Source organism: Miniopterus schreibersii, assembly GCF_964146895.1.
Source record: "Miniopterus schreibersii genome assembly, chromosome: 8".
Classification (NCBI taxonomy): domain Eukaryota; kingdom Metazoa; phylum Chordata; class Mammalia; order Chiroptera; family Miniopteridae; genus Miniopterus; species Miniopterus schreibersii.
In genome coordinates, this window is record NC_138109.1 from 77678218 (window position 1) to 77704960 (window position 26743).

Genomic DNA, 26743 nt, shown 5'->3' on the forward strand with positions numbered 1-26743 from the left:
GGAAGTAGCGATGGAATCCCAAGCTGAACTGTCCAACCCAACGACATCAACACATGCCTCTAACAGGTGGCATGTTCACAGAAGCTCAGTTCTGCTCATTCTGGGGAAGGTAGTCCTCCAAATGTCCATGGATGACCAAGCCCAGAACACACAATCACTAACTTTGGATGAAGAGAGAAAGGAAAGGTGGTTCCTGGAGACTTGCCCCAGATTTTCCTTCAGTGGCACCTCTCAATTCCCTATCTTCATGGGCACCCACAGGACCAGGAAGTAACCTCTGGATTTGGGGAGGCCCCTTGGCTGAGCTATCTTCCCACTGTTCTTCCTTCTGGCAGCATTGAGGTGCAGCCCTGCCAGAGCCTGGCCACAAGGAAGGTGTATTCTGGCACAGTGTTAGCATTTTTTTTAGTTCCATCCAGGATATGCAGAGCCATGCAAATGAGGTCACTTTGTTTGCCCGAGCATACATACTTATCATAAACAACTAGAGCTCTGTTCCTATGCACAGAGGATATAAAACCTGTGGGAGTCCTTTCATTGATTTGTCACTTTCCTCTGCTGGTGTCCAAGACCCCGATGGACGGAATGGCTAAAGATAAGGTGGAGGTGACAAGGGAGTTAGATTGGACCTTGCTTCCCCCAGCAGAAGTTTCCCAAGTAGAAGGGATTGTTCTAGAGAAGAATTTGTGCAACAACTGGGATAAAATCTGGAACTTTCAAGCCAAGCCTGATGACCTTCTCATTGCTTCCTATCCCAAAGCAGGTACATATATAGGCATGAGGAGGGGGGAATGGAAGTCAGAGTGTGCGTCAGCTCCTTTTAGGATGCAGTCAAGATCAAAGGCGGAGTAAACCAGTGTACTTGCCTATAAATCAGATAGAAAGGCAAAGGATCTGAAATTTTTCTACAAAACTGTGAGGGTTTTTTTTACAGATAGAGGAGTTGATTTATTAAAAATATATAACTAGCCAAATCAGATTCTGCAGGTCAAAACACCATACTAATCATTTTTTCATTCAATAATAATTTATCATGAATCTTCTAAATATCAGGCATAGTGATAAACAAGATATTCATTATATTTGCCCTGCTGACATTTACAATTCAGTTTGGAGGGCATTAAATTATTAAACAAATTATTACATAGGTCTTTGGTTACAACATGTGCTGAAGGCTAAGAAGGAAACATGGAAGGGATCATAAAAAAATATTGGCAGGTCCTAATTTAGATTAAGGAAAGTACAGTAAAGAAACCCTGAACTACTGTGATTATTACACAGGTAGCTCATTAGTCTGCTAGGGCAACTACAACCCAGTACAATTTCATGGTTCTAAAAATAAAAAGTAACCAGAAGGTGAAACAAGATTATTTATAAGGGTTTAATTGTAAAAGTGAGTGATGGTGAATTTCTGTGATATTTCTCAAATGGAAATATTTTAAAAAATAAATCCCCATTATTACATATAATATTTATATGATCATTTTCTAAAAATACTAATGCATATATAGATTTTCAAAAATATGTCACTGGAAGATAAACATGAATGTCACATTTCTTCCCTTAAACTTTCTGGTGAGAAGATAATCTTAATAATTGTTTTCAATTCAACATAGTAAGTAACATAAGTGCAGTATTGATAGACAGATTAATTCTTTCTGTAGCATAAGATGTTTCTAAATTGTAAATTGCAGAAAATTAATAATTAGTTCTTCATTTTACTTTCAGGAACTACTTGGATACAGGAAATTGTAGATCTGATACAGAACAATGGAGACTTTGAGAAGAGCAGACGGGCTCCCATTAACCTTCGACAACCTTTCTTGGAGTGGATGAGAAGCACAGTCTCTGGTAAGTCTCCAACATACAAATCATCATCTTCACATAAAGAGGGAAAATTTAAGAGTTGAGACTCTGAAAGTCTACCACACTGAAAAAATGAAAATCTACCTTTGATTCCCAATTCTAAATGCTGAATGAAAGTTATCTTTTCTTGTGCAAATCTAGATAGCTCCCTTCACTTAAAAACTTATTTAGCCTTAATACTTAACATAGAACGGTACTACTTCTCTATTAAATAAAGCGTCAATGAGTTACGAGTGCCAAGGAATATCTACCTAGTCCTCCCCCAACGGAGTACCTGCTTTCACATGTGCGACCCCGGTGCCAAGGCTAAGGAAGCCTGGCACCAAGGATACCAGTGTTCAAAGTAAGAATTTGCAACGACTTATGGAAAAATAATAAGTAGTATAGCCACAGCTAAGATTTTTATAGCACTCACCACATGCCATGCATTATTCTAAACACCCCATGTAGTGTTTTAGTCTTCACAACACACTTGTGAGGTAGCTGCTATTTTATACCCATGTAACAAATGAAACTGAAACACAGAGAGGTTATGATTTGCTCAAGGTTCATAACTAATAGGTAACTGAGCCAAGATTTGAACTCAAGAATTCTGTTTCTAGGCCCGGCTGGGTGTGGCTCAGTGGTTGAGCATCGACCTAGGATCCAGGAGATCGCGGTTCGATTCCCGGTCAGGGCACATGCCTGGGTTGCGGGTTTGATCCCCAGTCGGGGCAAGCACGAGGCAACTGATCAATGACTCTCTCATCATTGATGTTTCAACTCTCTCTCTCCCTCTCCTTTCCTCTCTCTGAAATCAATAAAAATATATTAAAATAAAAAAAGAATTATGTTTCTAAAGTTTCTCTCTCTCTCTCATATGTGTGTGTGTATATCTCTTGTATGGACTACTCCAAAGTATGTATCTGAGGTATAGGACAGGGTTAAATAAACTCTGATGGAACCTGGTCATCTTTAATGTTTCTACTGGAATCCATTCTTATCCAATCTAAAACAACTGAATTATGAACTCATCTTTGAAAAGCGAATTAACAAATTAATGTTCATTGTTTTTTCTTTTTTGTTTTTTGAATTAGCCTAACATGTGCCATGTTACAACAACCCCTGATGCTGAGCAGTACTGTTATAGTCATTAAAGCTTAATGGGATAAGAAACGGATAGGGAACTCAATAGTAAAGAAGACACCAAGTGAAGGCCAATGTATCAAAGATTTTAACATACAAAATGAAACACAATGTACTAAGTACTAAAAGGAAACAGGGAAGATGCTCTTATCGTCTGGGAGGGAAGAGGGCTGAACATGACATTAAACCCAAAAGCCATAATTGAAAACAATGACACAATCAACTGTATAAGAAGTAAAAACTTTTTAAAAAGTAAATAATAAGCCAGTATAATTTTTCAGGAATTGACGAGGCTAATGCAATGCCTTCCCCAAGGACCCTGAAAACTCATCTTCCCATGCAGCTACTACCTCCATCCTTCTGGGAGAAAAACTGTAAGGTAAGTTTGAAGGAGAAAAGATTCAGAGATGAATATTCCTCCTAAGAATATTGTGTTAGAACCATGTTGTGTCTACCAGGAGCACCGAGGAATGTATTATGGGACCTGCAATTATCTTCCATGTTCTTCATCTCTCATTGATAAGGATGGGCTCAGTAGGCACCTACATGGAGAAGAGGGAGAGGACCAACATCTATTAGCCTTGGTTCTGAGCATCCTCAGCCCCTCAATAATGCTATAAAGGGGAGTACAGATGAGCACACCACAGCTCAGAGATGTCACACAACTTGTCCAATGATAAACACTTGGAAGATGGATAAGATGGGCTGCAAATCCAGGTCTTCCTGGCCTCACAGCCCATGATCTTTTCACTACCCATGCTGCCTAGTCCATGCTTCCTACAACCACAACATTCTTCCTAAGCTTATACACAGTTGGCTCCTAGCCTTGAGGTAATGAGAGTATTTATTTATCAGAAGATTTCAATGGAGGAATCTTAGAAACCATGGGCTCTACTATCCTCTCACTTTATTGCACTTGTAGCTAAATTGCCTCTTTCAAGCCTCTAAGGGTGCCTACAAGTTCTAAAAAACCAAATAATTTTGTCAAATTTTTGTAAACAGAAAAATTATTTTCTATATTGAAATCTATAGGGGTACAAATTGATTTTCGCATACATCATTTTTTATTTTTCAATTACAGTTAACATAAAATATTATATTAGTTTCAGGTGTATAACATAATAATTAAACATTTATATAACTTACAAAGTGATCACTCAGATAAGTCTAGTACCCATCTAACACCATACGTAGTTGTTACAATACTATTGATTATAATCCCTGTATGTAGTTGATATCCCCATGACTGTTTTTATAACTGGAAATTTGCATACATCATGAGTTGGTCACTAAAAGAACTCATTTCAACTCTTTCAGAGTCCCAAGAAACCATTTACTGACTTGTAGTCTAAAAAAGTGCTTACCTACAGAGAGAGTCTGCAGATGGGCTCTTGGCACTTAGCCAAAAGAGTCCTTGGCCTTCCCTCTCCTTGGAACAGTTATGTGCCCTTTAATAGTCTTGTCAAAAGCCACACCTTATAGCATCCCTGGTTTTCTAGAGTGTATCCAGAACCTTAATCACTCTATCTTGCATCTTCCTCTGTAGATCTGGGTCCAGGGGCAAAAAAATGACTAAAGACAAATGTCAATATATTGGTAGTGTAGATAGAACTAGGCCTGAGTTGGGGGTAACAATAAAGCAACGTAAGAACTGGGTAAAGTCTTCCGGGAACAGAAAGGTGGAAGTACACAACTCCTTGACAAGGAGGGTTGGCAAGGGTGACAGAGGAGTTGGGTCATGAGGAGTAAGTAGGAAATTGCCAAGTGGTAAGAGAGGGGAGAGCACTCCAGTTTACCAGATGAGCAGAAGCCATGGCTCTTGTACTTAAAAAAATACATGTGAGGCCAGAAATGAGCCTAACTTGTTGGAGTCAGAAGTGAAGGACCTAGTTGCCACGCTAAATGTTTGGACCTTATAGGCTACTCGGGCCTCGTAAAGGAATTTGAACAGGAGAATGAATGATCCCATTTACATTTTAGAAAGATCCTCTGGGAATATGGTAACTTGGAGGGGCAAAGCAAACTGGGAAAAGACTGAAAGGAAATCAATGAGGAGATGGTGGCAATAGTCCAGAAAAAGAATTTGGAAGACTGGAATTAGGATAAGAGGTTAAAAGTAGTCAAATACATACATGGTGACAGAAGACTAGACTTTGGGTGATGAGCGCACAATGCAATATACAGATGATGTATTATAAAACTATAGACCTGAAATTCATAAAATGTTATTAATCACTGTTACCCCAATAAATTTAATTTTGAAAATAAATTTAAAAAATAAAATACGGGCAGTGAAATGAATTCCAAATGTAAAGAACAGATAGAATCTACAGACTTGGTCAAGGATTGGCTTGGAAGAGCTAGAAAAAGAAGCATCTAGTATGATCTTGTGATTTTAATTGATAGTGGTACCATTAATGAAAAAAGTAAATGAAGCAGGAAGAGTAAGTTTATCTGAATATGAATTGAATTTTGAGCCCATTAAATCTGAAATGCCTGCAGGGCATTCTGGTATAGATATATACGTATGTAGCTTAGGAGAGTGGTATGTTTTGGGAACAAATTTGTCATAAATATATGAAATTTAGAGCAATGGAAAAAGATGGTAAAAAAAGTGAACAAAATGAGAATAAATGTAGGCCTCAAAAGAGCTCTAAAAAAACCTTAACATTTAAATTAAAGGTTTTATTTATTTATTTTTTAAATATATCTTTATTGATTTCAGAGAAAGGAAGGGAGAGGGAGAGGAGAGAGAGAAACATCAATGACGGGAGTCATTGACCAGCTGCCTCCTGCACACCCCCCACTGGGGATCAAGCCCTGAACCCGGGCATGTACCCTGACTGGAAATCAAACCACTATCTCCTGGATCATAGGTCGATGCTCCACCTCTGAGCCATGCCCGGCTGGGCTAAATTAAGGGTTTTAAAGTTTCAGTGATCACAAACCACACTGAGAATCTGAAGGAAGTCACGTCTTCACTTCTGTCAAGGTACACACCCACACAACATTTTGCACACTATTTAAAGGAGAGGCACAGTCCTCTTGGTGCCCATCATGTAAGACCTCCTGGTTTAAGAGAGGAATGGCAGAACAGGACACACTGAAAACAGTGGCCAGAAAGATTAAAGAACTGCAAAAATAGTGCTGCTGCGGAAGGAGGGAGGGTAAGTGTGACCTGCTGGCAGCAAGCAAGAGAAAATTAGAGAGCTAGCTGAGAGCCAGATCACACAGGGCCTTGTACATCAGGTTGAGAATTATCACTTAATCTTAAGAGCAATGAACAGATATTGAAAAGTTTTATACAGGGGAGCAACTTGATAAGATTTGCATGTTTACAAGGTTATATTGGCTGATGGGTGATGAGTGAAGAGAGCAAAGATGTACTCATGGCCTTTAGAACTTGGTTGCTGTGAACATAGACAGGTGCTATGCACATTAAATGTTCGATTTCTAAATCTTTTATCATTTACATTTTGTTTCTTCCATTTCTTCTGACCACTGTAGATAATTTACATAGCAAGGAATGCCAAGGACAACATGGTGTCCTACTACCATTTTCAAAGGATGAACAAAAGGCTCCCTGACCCAGGAAGCTGGGACGAGTACTTTGAAACGTTTCTGTCAGGCAAAGGTAAGCCAAGTGGAAGGCAGCGGTCTTCTCCTCTGCCTCTGGAAGATAAGATTTCCACATAGAATTCTCCTTTCTATCACACTCTCTCTGTAAGATTCACTCACAGAAGGAACTCTGGTTACGGGGGTGGAAGACAAGAGGCAACAGCCCTAGAGATATGGTGTAGCTCTGGCTACCTGTCCCTGGTGATCAGTGTATCTGTGGCCAATGACAATATATTCACTAACTAAAGCCAAAACTGTATTGTAGGGAAAGCAGCTATAATAAAAGACTATTCCAACTCTAAGCCTATACTAAGCGTTTTACAGGCGTACCTTGTTTAATCTCTAAAGCATGGTAATAATACCCATAATTCATGGGTGGTAGAATTGAGCCTGAGTTTGTGGAGCTGATGATTACCCTGTTAGCAAGAGTAGGGGCTAGAACTATAACATGGGCAGGACTAGTTAAACTCAAATCCTGTGTGCTTGGCTGTCATGTGAAAGTCTTCCCAATTGTCTACATGTTCAACTAGAGAGAAAGGTTTTGTGCATGAGCAAGTCTTCCAACCATAACCATCATGAGTTGGTGACATGGTGGCCCAAGGTACTTTGAAATCATAAACCATCATGTGCAGAAATGGCCTTGGAATCATGCTTCCAGCGTCAAAACTAAATTACCACAAGATTCTTGAAGTTTTTCTAAATCTCAAATACTACTCGACATTTTAATACATCAGCCCTTCTCCTAAAGAAGTCTGAAGAATATTAAAAAGTGATTAAATTATTGAAACTGGGTAATGGGTTCACAGAGATTCATTGTACTATCCCCTCTACTTATGTGTATACCTGAATACTTTAATAGGAACAAGATTTTTCAAAAGTTAAAAAAGGTAATTTAAGCAAATCATTTCAAGGTTATACCTTTTAGGAGATATAATATAAGAGCAGAATATTTTGCACTATGAAGTTGAATTGACAGCTTTGCATGACTAAAACATAAACATTTGCACTAAATTACTTGATTATTTAAGCTCAAAATTTATATCTGAAACCCTTTTGCTAATTATTTATATTGATCTATGAAAAACTAAATGCCCTCTACATTTCTCCTATATTTAAGTCCTATACCTCTCCAATAATTATGAATAAATTTGATAAAGTATTATTTTCCATTAGTCTACAATAAAGTGTGAAAATATAACTTTAATTGCCATTTGATTTATATAATCCTAAATGATAAAAATTATTATTCCTGATTTACTCCTTATAAGATACATTTTGAGAATGATCCATTTATACTCTGAGGTATTTTTACTGCTTTAATTGTCTTCAATAAATTTCACTGTGGATGTTCAGACAATGATGTTAGATGCTTTTGACAAAGAATGAGCTGCACAGAAGTGACCTAGTTGAAGAACTTGAGGGCATGGGGCTGGGCTGACGTATAGATGGATCTGATCTTTCTCAGTCAGAGCTGAGTGTAGTTCCAGCTCCTTGTCCTGTGAGAGGCTAAGTTGTACACCACGCTGAAAGCTTGGACATGAGAAGGTTCAGATCTTGGAAGGTTCTCCTCTACAGAGAGACAGGGAGAGAGAGACTCCTGATGATGCAGATTTGGGGTCATCCCAATCATCTCACAGCTTCAAATGTCCTCTATCTGCCTAATCTACCTGCTGATGACCCATAGATTTACACCCTATTCCTGGCCTTGGCCTTGTGTTGGGTACATAGGCCCAGCTGCCTTGCAGACATCTCCACTTGTATGACTATGAAGCATCTCAGACTTCACGTGTCCAAATCTGAACTTTCATCTTTCCTCCTGGAAGCTTCCACATCTTAGTTAATTGTGATTGTTCTTTAAGTCACTTATGCCTAAAATCTTGAACTTATCTTGAGCCTCTCTCTTTCTCACACACTCCATCCAATCCATCGGCAAGCCTGTCAATCCTACCTTCAAAATATATCCAGAATCTTACCAATCCTCAATATTCTTACCACTCTGGTCCAATCTACCATCACACCTCCCCCAGAAAAATGAATAGCCTCTATCCCATCTCTCAGCTTCTGGCCTTCCCAAGCTGCAATCTATTTTCTGCACAGAAACCAGGGGATTCTGTTAAAAGGGAAGTCAGATCACCTTACTCCTTTGCTCAAGTCCCACCAAAGGCATCCCATTTCACCCAGAGTGAAAGCCAAAGCCTGACTGTGACCCATAAGGCCCACAGGCTTGGGCCTCCTTACCTCTCAGATTGTTCTCCCTCTCCTTTGCCCCTCTCTTACTCTGTCCTAGTCCCACCAGCCTCCCTGCTGTACCTCAAACACCAGGCACTTCTTGCCCCAGCACTTTACCTTGCTGTTCCTCTGCCCAGGAATACACTCCCTTCTTCAGGTTTTTCCTCAATATTGCCTTCTCAAAGAGCCCTTTCCTGGCCAGCCTATGAACATTTCAACCTTCTACATAAACCCAACACTTTCCCTCTCCTTCTCTGATTTCTTTTTGTTCCTAAACATTCTTTATGGTCTCATATACTACATATCTCACATTTATCTCATTTGTCTTCCCTACAAGGTGCACTTCCAGAATAGGGCTCTCCACCTGTTCTATCCACTGCTCTATCCCCATTACCTAGAATGGTGCTGAGCACATAGTAAGCTCTGAAGAATAAATTAATACATCCTAATATTACCTTATAAGGTAGGTACTATTATTGATTTTCTTTCAGAGACCAAGATTTAAAAAACTGAGCCTGAGAACTTAACTAACTGGCCCAGGGTCAGAGCTGAGATTCAAAGCTAGTAGGCCCTAGAGCCTGAGAGTAATCTTGCCAGCTTCCAATAGGAAGAAAAGTTATGCAGAATATGGACATAGGATGTATGAAAAGCAAGTTCTGCTCTGGGGTAGCACCAACCACACCTTCCATTTGTATTCTGAGGAAACAACTCGTTTTATTTTCTGTCTTTTCCTACTCTCACTTCTCCTGGCCTAAATGCCATGTGTCTTCCTTCTAGTGATATGGGGGTCCTGGTATGACCACGTGAAAGGCTGGTGGAAGAAGAAAGACAGTCACCCCATTCTCTATCTTTTCTACGAAGAAATGCAGAAAGTAAGAAATATATTTGAATTATAACTTCACCGGGTTGTTTTTTTTCTGAGTTACACAAGGAGGAAACATGTCTTGTTTATTTTGAAAGATCCATGACAGCAAAGAAGGAAAGTAACATATAAAAGTTTATCTATGCAAAATATTTTGCATGCCACCTTCAACTTCTCCAATCGCATGTCCTGTGACATATAAAACTCCAAACATGGGACCAGTACAGTGTGTACCTTACTCCACAGCCTGTTTCTTCCTACAGGCCTCACTGTACTCTAGGGCCAATTCCCACCTCATTCAGAAGCATGGAAGAGGTCTCCTGTTTGAGCTACAAGTTTTCTCCCTCTTTAGCTCTTCAGGTTCCTCCTTCCAGAATCTCTACCCCCCTCCATCATTTCTTCTGACCTTCAAGGGAAAGAATCAGGACTCTTAACAGTAAAGAACTACTGAGGAAGAATAGAGCTGTTTTAATTTGTTTGCTTTTTTAAAATATTAAAGTTTTGTCATTTTAAATAAGTTCCCCATTAACAACATGGGTAATCTCTGGTTCAAAGCCTGTCTCATAAATGTATATGTAAAATAAATGTATGGCAAAATGTAGCCTGGCTGGCCCATGGTTCTCCAAGCCTTGGTTTCTGACGTGGATTGCCAACTCATTTCTGTCATTAACCATGGCTTCTCTTTCCTCCTTCCCCTCTGGGTAGAAATAATGCAGTGTTTCTTTCCTTCCATCTGTTTGGCTGAGGCCATCCCTGCTCTCTGCAGCTTTCCTAAGTATCTGCAGAGCCCTGTGCTTCCCCCGGCCCTTTGCCTGTTTGAGAGCAGCAGCAAACCGGTGGCTGGCTGGGAAGGACATGAAAATTTGATTCAGAGCTGCCCTGGAGAAGAGGGGAGATCTGCAAAGGGGAGCCTGGAGGCTTCCAAACAGGGCAGAGTGTAAGGGGCTCTCAAAAGGTCCATCTGTGAACAGGTACACCCAACATGTCCAGAGTCAGGAATAAGCCCTGATCCAGTCACCAGACATCAAAGCCAAAGCCAAGAGAGGGGGCCCCCCAGCTCCTCTGTACTATGCCAGAGAAATATGGACTCCTTATGTGTGTGTTTCTCCAGTCACAAGGAGGAAACATGTCTTGATTATTTTGAAAGACTGCCACGTGTTCTCCCAAATAGCTTCTTCTCTGCTACCTGTAAAAGAGAAGTAAAATAATAAACCTTCCCAGATAAAACAATCCTAGCCTGTCCCCGTAGCATCAGCTGTAGTACAGGATGAAACACAATTGTTTTAATACAACTGCACTTTTATTTCCAAGCACATTGATTTTACACTTATAAATTTAAATATGGAATTATTTTTGTTAGAATTACTTTTAAACATAAACTAATAGGCTTTTAAATGGTTCAGCCATTGCTCCCATGCTTCATTCTCTAAGATTGGTTCATTGTTACATTTTTTCCCTTAGAATAAACACCTACTGTTTCTTCTACCCTTCCCCATAGGACCCAAAGTGTGAAATTAGAAAAATTATGCAATTCCTGGGAATGAACCTAAAAGAAGATGTTTTAGATAAAATTGTCTATTACACTTCATTTGACGTAATGAAGAAGAACCCCATGACCAACTACATAAATGACGCTGCAATGAACCACCATCTTTCTCCGTTCATGAGGAAAGGTGATGTATGCAAGTTCTTTGTCTTTCCTCTGATAATAGGAGAAACACTATCAATTCATAAAACGGTTTTCTAAGATTCAAGCTCAGTGAATCACTCGGTACAGTGCTTTCTGAAGGGAGTTCCTTAAAGCCTGTTAGAGAGCCAGCCCATGGTGCATGCTTCAGAGAGAAATGTGGGAAACCGCAAACTTCAACTTCCACTGCCCCCTTTGAAGCACGTGCACATTTTCTGAGAAGAAACTCGTTCATTTCAGCCTCAGAGCTTCAAAATGCATTTCACCAAAAACTCTTTCTCAAGTAAAGCTTCTCATTTCTGGGAAGCTAGTATTCCTCCCAATACTTTCTGGCTCCTTGAGGTGTCAAGTTAGGTTACTTACTTGATATCTTTCTGTTTTCCTAATGTACAGTGATGTTTATCACACTTCCTTCTTAGAAGTTTTTTTGTTGTTTTGTTTTTTTTTAATATGTTTTTACTGACTTAAGAGAGAGGAAGGGAGAGGGAAAGAGAGAGAGAAACATCAGTGATGAGAGTCACTGATCGGCTGCCTCCTGCACGCCCCCTACTGGGGATCGAGCCCTCAACCTGGGCATGTGCCCTGACCAGGAATCAAACCCTGCGTGACCTCCTGGTAAATGGGCCAATGCTCAACCACTGAGCTACACTGGCTGGGCAGAAGTGTTTTTTGCAACATTCTGCAAGTTTTGGTATGTTGTGTTTCCACTTTCATTTGCTTCAATGTTTTTTATTTCCTTTCGATTTCTTCTTTGACCCATCAGTTGTGCAGAAGTATGTTTTAAATTCCAAATATTTGTGAATTTTCCAGTTTTCTTTCTATTATTGTTTGCTAGTTTCATAGAATTGTGGTTGGAAAAAATACTTGATATGATTTCTGTCTTCTTAAATTTGGTAAGGCTAGTCTTGTGACCTAACGTATATGATCTATCCTGTAGATTGTTCCATTCGGCTGCTTTTGGATGGAATGTTCTATATATAGCTCTTAAGCCCAGTTGATATGAAATTCAATGTTTTCTTATTTATTTTATGCCTGGATGACCTATCCATTGTTAAAAGTGGGGTGTTGCTGTCTATGTCCCCCTTTGGGTCAGTTAGTATGTGCCTTATATATGTAAGTGCTCTGATGTTGGATGAATATATATTTATAATTGTCATGTCCTCTTTATAAGTTGATTCCTTTATCTTCTTGGTCTCTTAGGACAGTTTTTGACTTAAAGTCTCTCTTGTCTAAGTACTTATGTTCTCTTTTGGTTTTCATTTTCATGGGATTTTTTTTCACCCTTTCAATTTCAGCCTATTCCCTAAAGCTGAAGTTTGTGTTTTATTTATTCAGTCACTCTGTATCTTTTGATTAAAGAGTTTAAACCATTTACATTTTATTTCATTTTATTTTATTTTGTTTTACTTGTTAACCCTCACTTGAGGATATTTTTTCCATTGCTTTTCAGAGAAAGTGGAAGGAAGGGAAGAAGAGAGAAACATCCATGTGAGAGAGACACATCAACTGGTTGCCTCCTGCACGTGCCCCAACCAGGGGCAGGGAGTGAACCCCCAACCCGAGTATGTGCCCTTGACCGGGACTCGAACCCAAGACTCTTCATTTGGTTCGTGGGCCGACATTTTAACCACTGAGCCATACTGGCCAGGGCTAAACCATTTATATTTTTTAAAGTTATGGATACATGAGGACTTATTATTGCCATTTTATTAATTATTTCTGGATCTTTTGTAGTTTTTTCCTTTCTTCCTGTCTTGCTGTCTTCATTTGTGATTGATTGTTTTTGTAGTGTTTTGCTTTGATTCCATGAGGCTTAACAACTTAACTTTCATACAAGGCCCTACCCTTGTAATCCCTCCCCCACATTTTACATTTTTGGATGTCACAGTTTACATCTTTTTATACTGTATCCATTAACAAATTATTAGTTATAGTTATTTTTAATACTTTGCTTTTTAACCTTTATGCTGTTTCAAAGGTGATTTACACACCACTAGTACAGTTTTAGAGTATAGTTAACCCTTAAACAACATGGGAGTTAGGAGTGCCAACCTCTACAAAGTCAGAAAACCACATATAACTTTGATTCCCAATAACATATACTGTTGATTAATGTATTTTCTATATGTATTATATACTGCATTCTTACTATAAAGTAAGCTAGAGAAAAAAATGTCATTAAGAAAATCACAAAGGAAAAGAAAATGTTTACAGTATTGTACATATTTATTGGGGGGGAAAAATTAAGTAGAACCATGCAGTTCAAACCCATGTTATTCAAGGTTTAACTTTTTCCAAACTACTAAGTTTTACCAGTGAGGTTTTACTTTCATGTTACAAATTAACACCTTTTTGATTCAACTGGAAAAACTCCCTTTAGCAGTTCTTGTATGGCAGGTCTAGTGGTGATTGACTCTGTCAACTTTCGTTTGCCTGGAAAAGTCTTTTCTCTCCTTTTCTTCTGAAGGACAGCTTTGCCATGTAAGTATTCTTGGTCAACAGGTGTTAGTTTGTTTTGTCTTTCAGCTCTTTGAATATATTACTTCACTCTCTCCTGGCCTGCAAGTTTTATGCTAAGAAATCTGATGATAGTTTTATTGGGGCTCCTTGTATGTGAAGAGTCTCTCTTCTCTTGTTGCCTTCAAATTTATTTATCTTTGTTTTTTGACAGTGTGACTGCAATGTGTCCAGTGAGGAACTCTTTTGGGTTGAAAGCCTTTGAGCTTCATGCCCCTGGATGTATATATCCCTTCTCGGTTTGGGGAAGTTTTAACCATTACACCATTATACCTAAGCTCTCTGCCCTTTCTCTCTCTCTTCTGGTATTTCTATGATTTGTGTATGAATCCTTTTGATGTTGTCCCAGAGTATAGGCTTCTTTACTCTTTTAAATTATTTTTCTTTTTTCTTTTCTAACTGGATAACCTAAATAACTTGTCTTTGATTTCTCAGATTCCTTCTTCTGCTTGATCAAATCTGCTATTACATTCCTCCCCCCCCCCCCCCCGCCCCCAATTCATTCATTGTGTTCTTCAGGTCCAGAATTTCTGTTTAGTTCTTTTTTTATGATTTCTATTTGTTGAAATTCTTATTTTGTTCATGTATAGTTTTCCTGTTTTCCTTTAGTTGTCTGTGTTCTCTTGTAGCTTGCTGAACTTCCTTAAAATAATTATTTTGAATTCTAGATCCAGCAATTCATAAATCTCCATTCCTTTGGAGTCAGTTACTACAAAAACAATTGTGTTCCTTTGGCAATGTCACATTTCCTTGGTTTTTCACGTTTCTTATAGCCTTGTGCTGATTTCTGCACATTTGATGGAGCAGTCACCTCTTCCAGACTTAATGATTTGGTATCAACGAGGAAAGACCTTCACCTGTGGGTGGGTGTGGGTTCACTGACTGGGTGAGCTGCAGCACTTCTGGCTCCAGGGAGGGCACAGTAGTGGTGTCTCTGTGACATTCCATCAGCTGAGGTCAGCATCAGTGAAGAGTGCAGAGGTCCCCAGCTGTTCTGACTGCAGGTGCTCACAGCAACATATGCTGTTGGGATCTTCAGTGGCAAAGAATGCTGAGGTCCTCCTGATCTCTTTTTCTCCCATAGGGGAAGCAGCCATGGAACCAGGGATTTAGTGTGGGACCTCACAGAGTTAAAATGGCTCCAGTGTCTGGGGCTACTGTGGTGGTGGCTCCAGTGTCCTACATGGGGGCACTCACAGAGCAGTTGTAGAGCCAGAGTACAGAGTGCAAGCACATGCAGATCAGCCATAGCTCTGAGGTGCATAGGTCTGGGGTGCAGATGCACTTGCTGCGCTGGTGATTTCGGTATTTCTGGTGTGATGCTCACAGAGGGGTCATAGTCTGCAGTGCAGGCACATGTGAAGTGGTTGTAGGGTCTGGGTATGGAGGATGGGCATGCATGCGGTGGCTGGGGCTCTGGGGTCCAGTACATGAATGGGGCTGAGGTGAGTGAAGGCCATGCTCTCAGAGCAGCCACAACAGCAGCTCCTTCTTAGAGAAGAGGGCACATGGCAGTGTGTCCCTCTCTAGAGGGTTCTGCGGTGGTGATGATTGTTGGTTACCTCAGTGGGAAAAGCTGCCAGAGTTTTTTTTACAGAGCAAACCACTAAAGTCCATGTTGACAAACACTATGGAGTCCTCCACTGTGAAAGCTATAGGGCATTTGGGGCTGTCACAAGATTGTTAAGGTTCCAGGGTGGCAAAGGCTACCAGGTCCTCTGCAGAGCAGGCCACTGCAGACCACAGTGACGCCCACTCTGTGTTTGATACTGATAGCCTCACCTTCTTTGGTCTTAGCCATCTCCAGACATGTCATCTATGCCAGTCTCTTCAGTGATCCTTTCTGTATGGTTAATCTCCTGTTTCTGCCCTACTGAGTTGATTCAAGTTCTTAGACCCTTGAAGCCTTCCCAGGGCTGTTTTTGTTCAGGAGTCGCTATCTAATTGTTGGTTTTTGTGGGGGGATGAAGGTTGGTGTCTCTTCCACCATTTTGCTGATGCCACTTGGTCACCTAATTTTCTTGTAGAACAACTGATAAATTATATAATTTATTAACTTTAGAAAATTAAGCAAGTTGACACTTCACACATGAAAATAACATTGTACAGATTAAAGAGCCTAACTGAATCAGACAGCATGAAACAATCAGAAGAGAAATAGCTTTCTATGGCCTCTCTAACCATTTTTAGTTATTGAAGCTAAAAAACAAAATATAAATACTCTGTTGTATAAGCATGAAACAAAGTTAACCAACCCTACCATTCCTTTATATTATATTGCTTTAATTTAATTATATGTCAACAGCAATGATCATTTAGATTGGAAAGGAGAATTCTCATTTGTATTTAACTATGAATTTTGCCTGAACTAGAGCCACAAATAGGAGCAGACAGTGTTCTGAGGATGCAGCCACTCACATCAGTGCTCCAGTGATCTGTAAAGAGAAGAGAAGACAATTAGGTGCAGTTAACTTAAATAGAAAGTTAGATGTACTGAGGGTTCACAAAGTACTGGTAGATCAGAGAGCTCGAGAGTCTAATTCAGAGAATTAGAGAGTCCATGATCTAGATTTCAGCCTCTCCCCAAGTATCTCAGGACAAAGCTTTCTATTTGCAAATACCTCGCTTGTGACATGGGATCATATTACCTGCAGATTCATTTCTCACTCAATGTCAGGGAACAGTGGGCTCATGTCTATGTAAGGAACTTCAGCAGTGAGAGGAAAGGGATTATCTAAATGCAAAATGATCGAAGTTCATAAAAATATTATTGAATGTGTCTTTATTACTCTTTTTAGGAGTCATGGGAGACTGGAAAAATCAGTTCACTGAAGCTCAGAACAAGCAATTCAATGAAAACTATGAGAAAAATATGACTGACACCTCTCTATCATTCAGCATGGAACCCTAAAAATCAGAGCATGGTAACAAGACCTCTTGTCTTGCCAGCCTCTGTGAAGTAGAAGAGAAATTTGTTTCCAAATACCACTAATGGTTTATGTGACTTTATGTGAGGGTTTTTAAACAATGACCTGGACCTTTGTCCTTGAATTTGTGATTTACTTTTTTGGATTAACCCCGATGTGACTTTGTTTATCCAGTATCAATATTCAGCATTTCCCTTCTTTCTCTGCAGATTCTCAGTGTTTAGATGAACTTCAATATACCAACCTGTAATGTATAATATACATTTAATAACTTCTGGTCCTTCTATAGATCCTCTTTCCAGCTTCTAATCTCCTTTGAATTAAAACATCTCTTTCAAAAGTTCTATACGATACAGTCTTACCTAGAAAAAAGGTCAACTCCATTCATGTGGTGACAGACACATACTGAGCACCTTCTTCATGCTGGGAAATGGGGAGCATCAGAAGATGACAAAAACAAGGTTCCTTCCCCCAAGAAGGGTGCAGCCTCGTAGTGAAACTGGACAGGAAAGAGTCCTGCTGCCTGTTGCTACCCAAGTCAGTGAGCAGAGACGAGGTTGAATCTTTGAGGAGTGGTTTTATTCAGACAGACAGCCATCCGAGAGAACGGCAGGCATGACACCCTGAAGGAAACCGCTCTGACATTGCATCTCGAGCCAGCCCTTGTGGAGGGTGAGAGGGCGGGAAAAAATCTAAAAGTAGTGCGTTTCCAGGATCTGCTTCCTACCATTGTCCTTGCAAAGATTAGCCCGGAACACTGCAAAGATTAGCTCCAGAACACTGTCTCCCTCCAGTTAGGCCCTGTCCTTGATCTGCATTTAAAATGTATCTCCTTTTCTGTGTGATGGGCCCGTCTGGGCTTCCATGCTGCCTTATCTTGACAGCCCTGTTTTTCTTCTTGCAAAGTGTCCTCCAGTTTCCCAGGATCTGTAAGAACAACCTCTTTTCTTTAGTTAATGTAGTGAACAGCTTATTAAGCAACTGTGATTCTGCTCTTACAGCGTGCGCTTCCCCACACAGTAGGGGCACAGGTGACCTCTATTATCAAACAAACCATCATGTGCGCTAACGTAGCCTGAAAGGTGAGGCAGGATCACAGGGAAGGAAAAAAGCCCACATGGTGTGGAGCCCCAGAAAAACTGAGGGAAACAGGGCCAGGACACCGTGCAGATTTCGCAACAGCCCAGTCCCTGCCCACGGAGTACATGGAGCACACTTAGCGCAGCAACGTTCCTATCTCCCCATCACCAAAAGTGCAAGATTGTCCTACTTAATGATTTACAGTTGACCTTTTAACAAACCTGGTTTGAATTGCACAAGTCCACTTATTTCCAGTTTTTAAAATATTTTATCTTCCTTATGATTTTCTTAATACCATTTTTTTCTCTAGCTTGCTTTATTGGAAGAATGTAATATAGAACATGTAACATACAATATGTGTTAGTTGACTGTTTATGTTATTGGTAAGGCTTCCAGGCAACAGCAGGCTATTAGTAATTAAGTTTTGGGGGGAGTCCAAAGTTATATGCAGGTTTTTGACTGCACAGGGGCTGGTACCCCTGATCCTTGCATTGTTTAAGGGTCAACTGTATTTCTAAAACCTCAGGGACACATAATTCAGAGGTTTTCTAACACCCAGAAATCCTTCAAGACCCAGTGGAATACATCTTCAATAGCAAAGCCCAAAGGAAGTGAAGTAATATTCAGGAGAGAGGGGAGCATATCTCTATCCTTTCCCCTACCCCCACCTCTATGGGCAAAATGCTAGGTCTCTTTCCATAACAGACACTAGTTAATTCTAAATGAATAAAACGCAACATTAGTCACACATGCTCTTATAATATAAAGTTCAAAAGCTGTGGCCACTACTTTGAATTAGAGGGAAAGTTCAAAAGAAGAGGAAAAAGATATTTTGCTTTGAAGTATCCATTTTTTTCTTCAAGTGGTAGGTTATACCAATTCCTCGGCAAGTTCCCTAGAAGCAGAAACTGAGATAAAGATTTGTGAGCACTGTGGTTTACTCTCTAGCTTACTTTATTGGAAGAATATAGTATAGAACATGTAACATACAGTATGTGTTAGTTGACTCTTTATGTTATTGGTAAGGCTTCCAGGCAACAGCAGGCTATTAGTAGTTAAGTTTTGGGGGGACTCAAAAGTTGTATGCAGGTTTGAGGATTTAGGCAAGCACAACAAAGAGGGGAGGGAGTGGCACAAGAAGATGCTTTCAGGAGAACAATCTGGGGTGGGGAGCGAGGAGAGAGCTGCAGAAGCTGTTCTGCTTTGAGGCTGTGTATCCCAGTGTGCGGAGTAATGGGGTTATAGTTTCATTCCCAGGCACCTTGAGGCAAAGTCACAGAAGGCTGAGAGCTGAGCCCCTGCAGTGGCTGGGGGGTGGGCATACCATTCTAGCCAGGAAGCACCATCCCAGGGCATTTGGGCAGGACACCAACGCCTGCCATGATTAGGCATTTCCAAAGAAACAGAAGTGTAAGAAAGAACTGTGAACAGAGAAAGAAGAGTACATTAGTAAATAAGAAAATAAATTGGACTCTCCATGTTGCCTGAGTCTATAATTATGTACACAATACACCACGTGTAGGGGTATGGGAACAATATCTGAATAAGACCGGTGTGAGAGCGTAGAAATTTGGTGGCGCAAGTGGTATTGGTCCTAGATTCTGAAGATAGGCCATTATCATGTTTCAACTATGTACTTTTTGAAGTCTTAGCTGACCTTAATAACCACGGGTTGCAGATAGAAGGCTCTCTAGTCTGCAGAAAACTTTGTTACCACTGTCATATTTTCTCATATCTCCCACTGAAACCTTACTTTTGCTTAGCAAGAGTCACTGCTGGTTTATAGGCACAAATCCCCATTAGCACTGTAACCAGCCTCACACTCCTATAATGCATGTTTCTATATGATGTTCAGATGCCACATGTGAGTCGTTGTTTGTCCCATATTGTTATGCGTGTTTCAATAAAAGTTCAAAAGGCATAATGTACAGCAAGAGATATAGTTACAACCAAAACAAAGGCCAATTAGAAGTTCCCATGGTTGGTCATAGTCCAGTTCTGGGCTTATTGGAAGTCAAGGCAAAAAGACAAATAGTTTTCACTAACGTTTGAGCCAACAGGAATACCACTCCATTGGGAGAAATAAAGCTTTTAGTTAATTTTCATCTTGTTTTACATGTTGTTGTCACACATAGGATACTAAGAGAATCTTCTCTCTCCTATTTTCTGCCTTCTCACTAGTTACCTTTATGGGCCATTATCATGACAAATTGACAACTTCCTTCTGTTTTTTTGCTTCAATGTCCAGGAGAAAATCTGACCAGTCTGCCCACTCAGCCCATCCAATCAGCTGTGTGGCAGAGGAGTGGAGGAGGCAGAGACCAAACCCGGCACCCAGAAACTCAACCACCAAAAAAAAAATGGGAAGGAGAAAGCACCAGGATGGCATAGCTGACATGTCCAGAGTACAAAGAGGGGCTTGGGCAAAGGTGGACATGGGAACAGGCTCAATATTGCCATCAAATGGAAGAGGCCATCATGTTATTACAGGGCCTGGCAGAGCCTTCCCCATGTTCAAAATGGAATTAAATTAGTCAGTTAATCCTGGTAACCTCCTACCTTGAGGGGGTAGAGTTGCACTTTACAATAGGTATAATGAATTACTATCATTTTAGAGAAATTAGTTTCTCCTCTTAATGCCAAAATATTATCTGGTTGATAAATTTTATTTCAAAACAAAATCAGGAAAGGCGAGTCTGGCCACCCACAAACACACTGCAGGCAAATGGTACTGCTTTACAAAAGATTAATGGAACATAAAAAGTTAGGTCTGAGATGTCATCACCCAATCTACCTAAGTCAGATTTCTTTTTTTGCAATACTTATCTTGATGTCTGACCCCTTATCTGATTTTGATTAGCTCTGGCGGTGCTACATTGTATGGGTTGGACTGATGTCATAGGTTGCCAGAGAAAAGAGTCTGCCAGTGAGATGTTCATTCCTGAGACTTAGTCAACGACTGCTCTCATTTCACAGTGAAGGAATAAAATTATAGTTTTCCTCTTTGATGAATATCCAAGTTCTTTGCAAAATCTAATCGCATATCTGAATAGGCAATAAAATTTGCTTTTGCTCCTATTTATAGAATTGCAAGCTTTAACTTAGAAGTGGGTGTATGAGCTGCTCTGAGAATCCAAACTATTAGATTAGCACCAGAAGATCCTGAGTGAGTCAGGTTCCACTCATGTCTCCCCTGTGGGTCACACAAACCAGGAGGAAGGACCAGAACCCTTCCAGGGAATAGAGATCAGGCCAGTCAGCAATACGTAAAACTTCTCTTAACCTGGCAGGTGGGGCTATTGAAGGTCTTAGCTACACTTTGTTCCTCATCTCCGAGCTACACTTGGGAAAGTACTGTGGCCTGCTTTGGGCCAGTATTCCTCTCGTTGAGGAGGCTAAAGCTGATGTAATCAGAGGCTTCTATGTCCATGGGTGCTGTAAGGCAGGTCAAAAAGAGCCTGAGGAAACGAGCCTAAGATAATACTTTCAATAATGAGGCACAACTGACATTGTAGATGTCGTGCTAGAGAGGCAAGGAGGCATTAGACACAGTCCCTGACCTTCAGGTGCTTGGGGCAGGGGGACATATAACAAATAATTATAAGTCTTGTTCTTATTTTTGCTTTCTCTCTGATCACTGGACTTTAATAATGGCCAGCAAAATTACTTCTAATTTTATATAACCCCAAACTAGTAAAACAAGAGCCTTGTCCCCAGGGTAACCTATCCTTCCCCAGCATATTGCTGGTCATGCAGTTTAGACTCCCTGAGTGTTTCCCCCCTAAAGATAACATCTAGCCCTCAGTTGTATTTCAGCTCCAGGCCCAGAAAAGCAGCAAAAGCAGACAAGTGGCACCATGGCTGAGTCAGGACCAGATACATTGACTAATGACCCCTGCCCTGGCACCAACCCGGAGACCACAACCCTGAAAGAGCCCATCTGGAAAACTGATGAGTATTCTATTGAGACCCTCCCCTGAGACCTCCTCTAAGATTTCCTCAAGATACCAGGGGAGCATGCCAGCACCATCTCCTTCCCCTTTCTTCCCTCTGAGGGAACCTACAAGACCTGCAACCAGGGGAGCAATGGGCAGCAGCAGTTCATCCTGGGCTAACCCCATGAACCTGTCTCCAAGGCCCCCTTCTCTCTCTGACTTCCCAGTGAGCCAAAGCAGCCCAGCCCACGCTCTCCTGTTGCTGCTTCTATGCTCCTCCTTGTTTCACTGTCCTCAGTATAGTTTTGCTGCCATCATGGCCCCAATACCCTTTGGCTCAGTGCTGTGCAGCCCTTCCCTTTGGATAACCCACCCCACCCCCTTTCACTGTCTGAGATGGCTAGTTAGCTTGCCCGCGCACCACCGACCTGAACCTTTCATTAGACATTTTCTGTTCCTAATCAGTGTTACTCGTTTAATATTGTTGCTTTTGTTCCTAGTATGTAAGTGTTGTACTATATGCAGAAAAACAAAACTGTACTATATGCAGAAAGACAAGCAGCAGGAGAGTCAGATCATGGTAGCTCAAAAATTAGAAATTATTCAGAATATTTTTTAACAAGGACATATAGGATCTGACTGCCTCCCATTCACCTGCCCTTTTATTTTGATTAATAATAATAATTAGACCTTGAATGCCATTTAAGGTTATGGTGTTGCCCCATCCCCAGTGGTCCATTGTTCAGCAAGATAAATGCTAACACTGAGATTTCTTAGGAATGAGCCTTCCTAGCACCATGGGACCCTGTTATCCAACCAAAAGGTTGGTTATCAATGAATTCTTTTGATTGATTTATGACCAAAAGGGGGATGTTTGGACAAAAAGGGGCCACATGCTAACCTGACAAGCTCAGGAAAGGTCTGCATGGCGGCCTTGCAAACTCAAGAGACCTAAAGAAACCACAAAGGGTGGTCTAAAATGAAAACATTTCAACTAAAAGCAATTTATGGTGGGTAGTCATGTCCTAGGCTGGCATCTTCTCTGACAAAGGTTAACTTTCACCTTAACCAAGCCTGTCTATTTTGCATCTGCGATAACATATCATTGGAATATCAAAGTCATTTTCCTTTTTCCAGACCCCTCAAAGCACAGGCACCGTTCTGCAGAGACCACCAATCCCCTCATTGCTATTAACTGTTGACTGTTAACTATCCTGCGCCCACCTATGTAAAAGAAGTGTGTGTCTGTCATTTCACTTTTTATCCAATCCCGGAGGTTCCCCATTTTGCTTTCTCCTGGCTTTCGAATCTATCACCCATAGACTGCACGTAACCCACTTACGTCTCCTCTCTTCATTATAATGAATAAAATAAGGCGGGAAACTGCCATTCTCTGGAGCATAATTTCAATCCATTGAGATTCTGCTTCCCCGATGTGTGGACAGTTTGGCTCAAATAAACTCACAAAAATTCTTCACAGGTTTGAATGTTTCTTCTGTTGACGCCATTTACATGACATTCATGAAATGAGAAAACGACAGTGACAACAGGTCATGGCTGCCAGTGACTGAGGACGGGGGAGTGTCTGGAGCAGTGTGGAAGGGTGTTGGGGTAATAAAAACGGTCCTGATGCGCGAGTATGCTGGCGGCTACACGGGCCCGCACATGCATTAAAATCCAAAGACCGACATGCCAAGAGAAAAGCCCATTTTACTGACTGTTAATTAAAAAATAAAGGTGGAGAGGACTATAGTTTCCAAAAATGCCACATTTTTTATTCTTTTTAAAAATTGATATCTAATTGACATGTAACATATTAGTTACAGCTGGAGAACAATGATTCAATATTTGTACATATCGGGAAATGATCACCACAGTAAGTCAAGATCTATCACAACAGTTACAAGAAAAGTGTTTTTCTTGTGATGAGAACTCAGATTTACTCTGAGCAACCTTGAAATAAGCCATGCAGCGTTATTAACTACAGTCATGGCGCTGTGCGTTATGTCCCCACGGACGTTTGTACCTTTTGACCCCCTCCCCCCCCAATTCTCCACCTCTGGCAACCAACAGTCTGCTCTCTTTCTATATCGCTGAGCACAATTGTTTCTTTGTTTGTTTTTGACAAAATATCAAAAATGTCGATTTCATAAAGGGCCAAGAAGGGCTGTGGAAATGTTCCAGATTAAACAAGCCTAAAGAGGTATGAAAATTAAACGCAATGCCGGGTCCTAGACTGGACCCTATAAAAAAAAAAGTTCCACCACAAAGTCCTTTATATTAATAGGACAAATATCCCTGCAGCTTCCGTTCAAAGCTGACCAAACCTTAAATAACTGCCTCCGGGTGTGTCAGCATTTACAGGCAGCGGCAAATCCCTGCGCCGACCGGCTCACTGTGCGTAACCGGAAGGGACTGAACCCCCAGTTTCTCTCCCGGGGTCCCGGCCGGTCGCGGCCCCTCCCAGGCTGCAGCCCCGCAGCCCCGCCCCCGGGGGAGGAGCTGGGCGCCGCCGAGCCCCCGGACCTCCTGCAGCCACGGGAGCGGAAGCGGAAGCGGAAGCGCCGCGGGCAGTAGCCATGGAGACGCGTGGGGCGGGGCCGCTGGAGAAGCGCCACCCTTGACCTGCAATCAGGGCCACGTCAGAGGCGGGCGCAGACGCACGCTTGCAGGCGACGCCGGAGCTGCGGGCCACCGGACTGCGCGGGTGCGGGCCCGCCGGCTGCCGGGCTGCGCACCGGGCCGCGGGGGAGCCGCCATGGAGGTAACGCGGCCGGGCGGCGAGCTTGGGGGGGTGGGGGGCCCACCCTCTTCCCGCCGTGCCCTCTCGCACGCCGGTTGGACGCGGGGACGGGCCCCGGTGAGGGCGCAGCAGCCTCCCCGCAGCCCCGCGCTGCCCAGTCTCTCCCAACTTCCCCGAACTCCGTCCCTCGCCATTACCCCGCCCCTTAGAGCCTCTGCTGCCGGGAGACAGGCTTGGCCCCGGTGCCAGGGCTCCCTTCCCCAGGTCTCTCACGCTGGAGGGTCCCTCCCCTCGGCCCCGCGGAAGCGTTTTCACCCCTCACGGTGCCGCGTTCTGCCCCAGATCAGGAAAAGAGTTCTGACCGCTTGGGTTTGGTTGTTTTGCAGGATCCTGCTCAAGATGGGGTGGCTTCGCCAGCCACCCCTGGACCCGGAAAATCTAAGGTGAAGAGAGTGTTCGCCCAGCAGCCCCCTGGAGAGTGGAGGGTGATGACTGGAAAACGCTGGCGTGGGGAGAGGGGCGGCCTATTCGGAAGAAGCCGCCTTTCTCCAGGGGCTCGCGATTTTAATTTACACGGTCACCCATCTGTTCCCTTTTTAAGTTTACTGGTGTAAAAAGAGTTGGCTTTTTGTTTACTCCCTGCGCCTGGTGAGCACAGCTGAGAGACTTTGCAGTTTTTCAGACATAAAGCAGCCTAAATGAGGATTCATAGTGTGGTGGGAAGAGCAGAGACACAGGCAGGTGGAGTCCAGGGACTGTCTGCAGGCTTGTCTCCTGTGATGTGAAAATAGAGTTGAACTGGGTAATTTTTATGGCCCTGTGCAGCAGTTTACCATTCAGTGATTCTCAAAGATAGTGGTTTTTCACCTGCATACTAAGCTTCAGGCACTTGCCTAAATACTCTTTCATTTCAGCTTCATGGTAACCATGAGATAACTACCATTGTTTCCCAGTTTTACAGATTAGAAAGCAGCCCACAGGAATTTCCCCAGATTTTTAGTTGAAGCCTAAATGCAACATGATTCATCTTACTGCTGTAAGAATTATGCTTACATGTTTGCATGTAGCCAGAAACTTGTCTTGGATAGAATGAAATAAGTAGAATTAGTATCAATCCCCTAATTTTTTTAAAAAAATATATCTTTATTGATTTCATAGAGAGGAAGGGAGAGGGAGAGAGAGAAATAGAAACATCAATGAAAAGAGAGTCACTGATCGGCTGCCTCACACCCCCCTACGGGAGATCGAGCTCACAACCCGAACATGTGCCCTGACCAGGAATCGAACCCGGATTGCCTGTATCCTAGGTTGATGCTCAACCGCTAAGCCACGCCTGGCCGGGCAGTCCCCTAATTTTACAATTAAAGAAATCAAAACCTAGGAAGTGTCTTAACCTCTGACAATATCTTTAAGAGGATATGTGCTATTTTTACATTTCTTAGTAGTTGCTAAACTAATAATTGAAGTTACATTTGCTCATTTTTAAAAATACAGTGTTTGGTTGACATAGTTTTAGTAGAATTAGTATCAATCCCCAGTAGGGGATTTTCATTTTTTGGCAGATGTGATGTTTCTTTTGCAATATAGTAGAAACATGAGTTATAGCAAATTGCTAATGTCACTACATCTTTCAGCTGGAAACATTGCCCAAGGAAGATCTTATCAAGTTTGCCAAGAAGCAGATGATGCTAATACAGAAAGCTAATTCAAGATGTACAGGTATTGGGTTGAAAATATTTATCTTGACCACAAAATTACTTAATCATGGTTAAAATTAGTTTTTTTAATATTACATTGTCATGTTTTGTTTACCAGTGAATCCAGTAAAATCTTACTGTAGTGAAATGTGTTATTATTTAACATTCTAATCATTTGCCTCTGATTTTTTTTTTTTTTAATCTCATCTCTAAACTGCAGTTCTTTGAATTATTAAAGTCAAGGAGGAGGATTTTTAAAAACAATTTGTTACATTAAGCACTTCTATAAAATTGTTTTTTCGTCATTTAGATTGTATATTTTTCTGAGTCAGGCATGTTTTCTAGAGTAGTCACTTGAAATGTTAGAGACACAAGGTTGTGAGCCAAAGAAGTAAAACAATGCCTAAGTAAAGTAATAAAAGATTTCCATTTCTGGAATTTTGAATTATATTTATTT

General features: G+C 41.4%; 2 protein-coding genes across 2 annotated transcripts in view; both read left to right on the forward strand.

Moving 5' to 3' along the window:
- Positions 1–576: 576 nt before the first annotated feature.
- On the forward strand, positions 577–16815 carry LOC308560983 (sulfotransferase 1C4-like; the record flags this gene model as incomplete). Its single annotated transcript, XM_081145377.1, has 7 exons — positions 577–763; positions 1729–1851; positions 3273–3370; positions 6499–6625; positions 9616–9710; positions 11199–11373; positions 16703–16815. The coding sequence occupies 7 exons, from the start codon at positions 577–579 to the stop codon at positions 16813–16815; spliced, it is 918 nt and encodes a 305-aa protein (XP_081001503.1).
- Positions 16816–24392: 7577 nt separating this feature from the next.
- The window catches only part of GCC2 (GRIP and coiled-coil domain containing 2), a 69838-nt gene continuing 67487 nt past the window's right edge, over positions 24393–26743 (forward strand). The window contains exons 1-3 of the mRNA XM_081146029.1: positions 24393–24610; positions 24976–25032; positions 26224–26308. Of these exons, the coding sequence (XP_081002155.1) occupies positions 24605–24610; positions 24976–25032; positions 26224–26308 (148 nt within the window). The 5' untranslated portion in view covers positions 24393–24604. The remainder of the gene's footprint in view (positions 24611–24975; positions 25033–26223; positions 26309–26743) is intronic.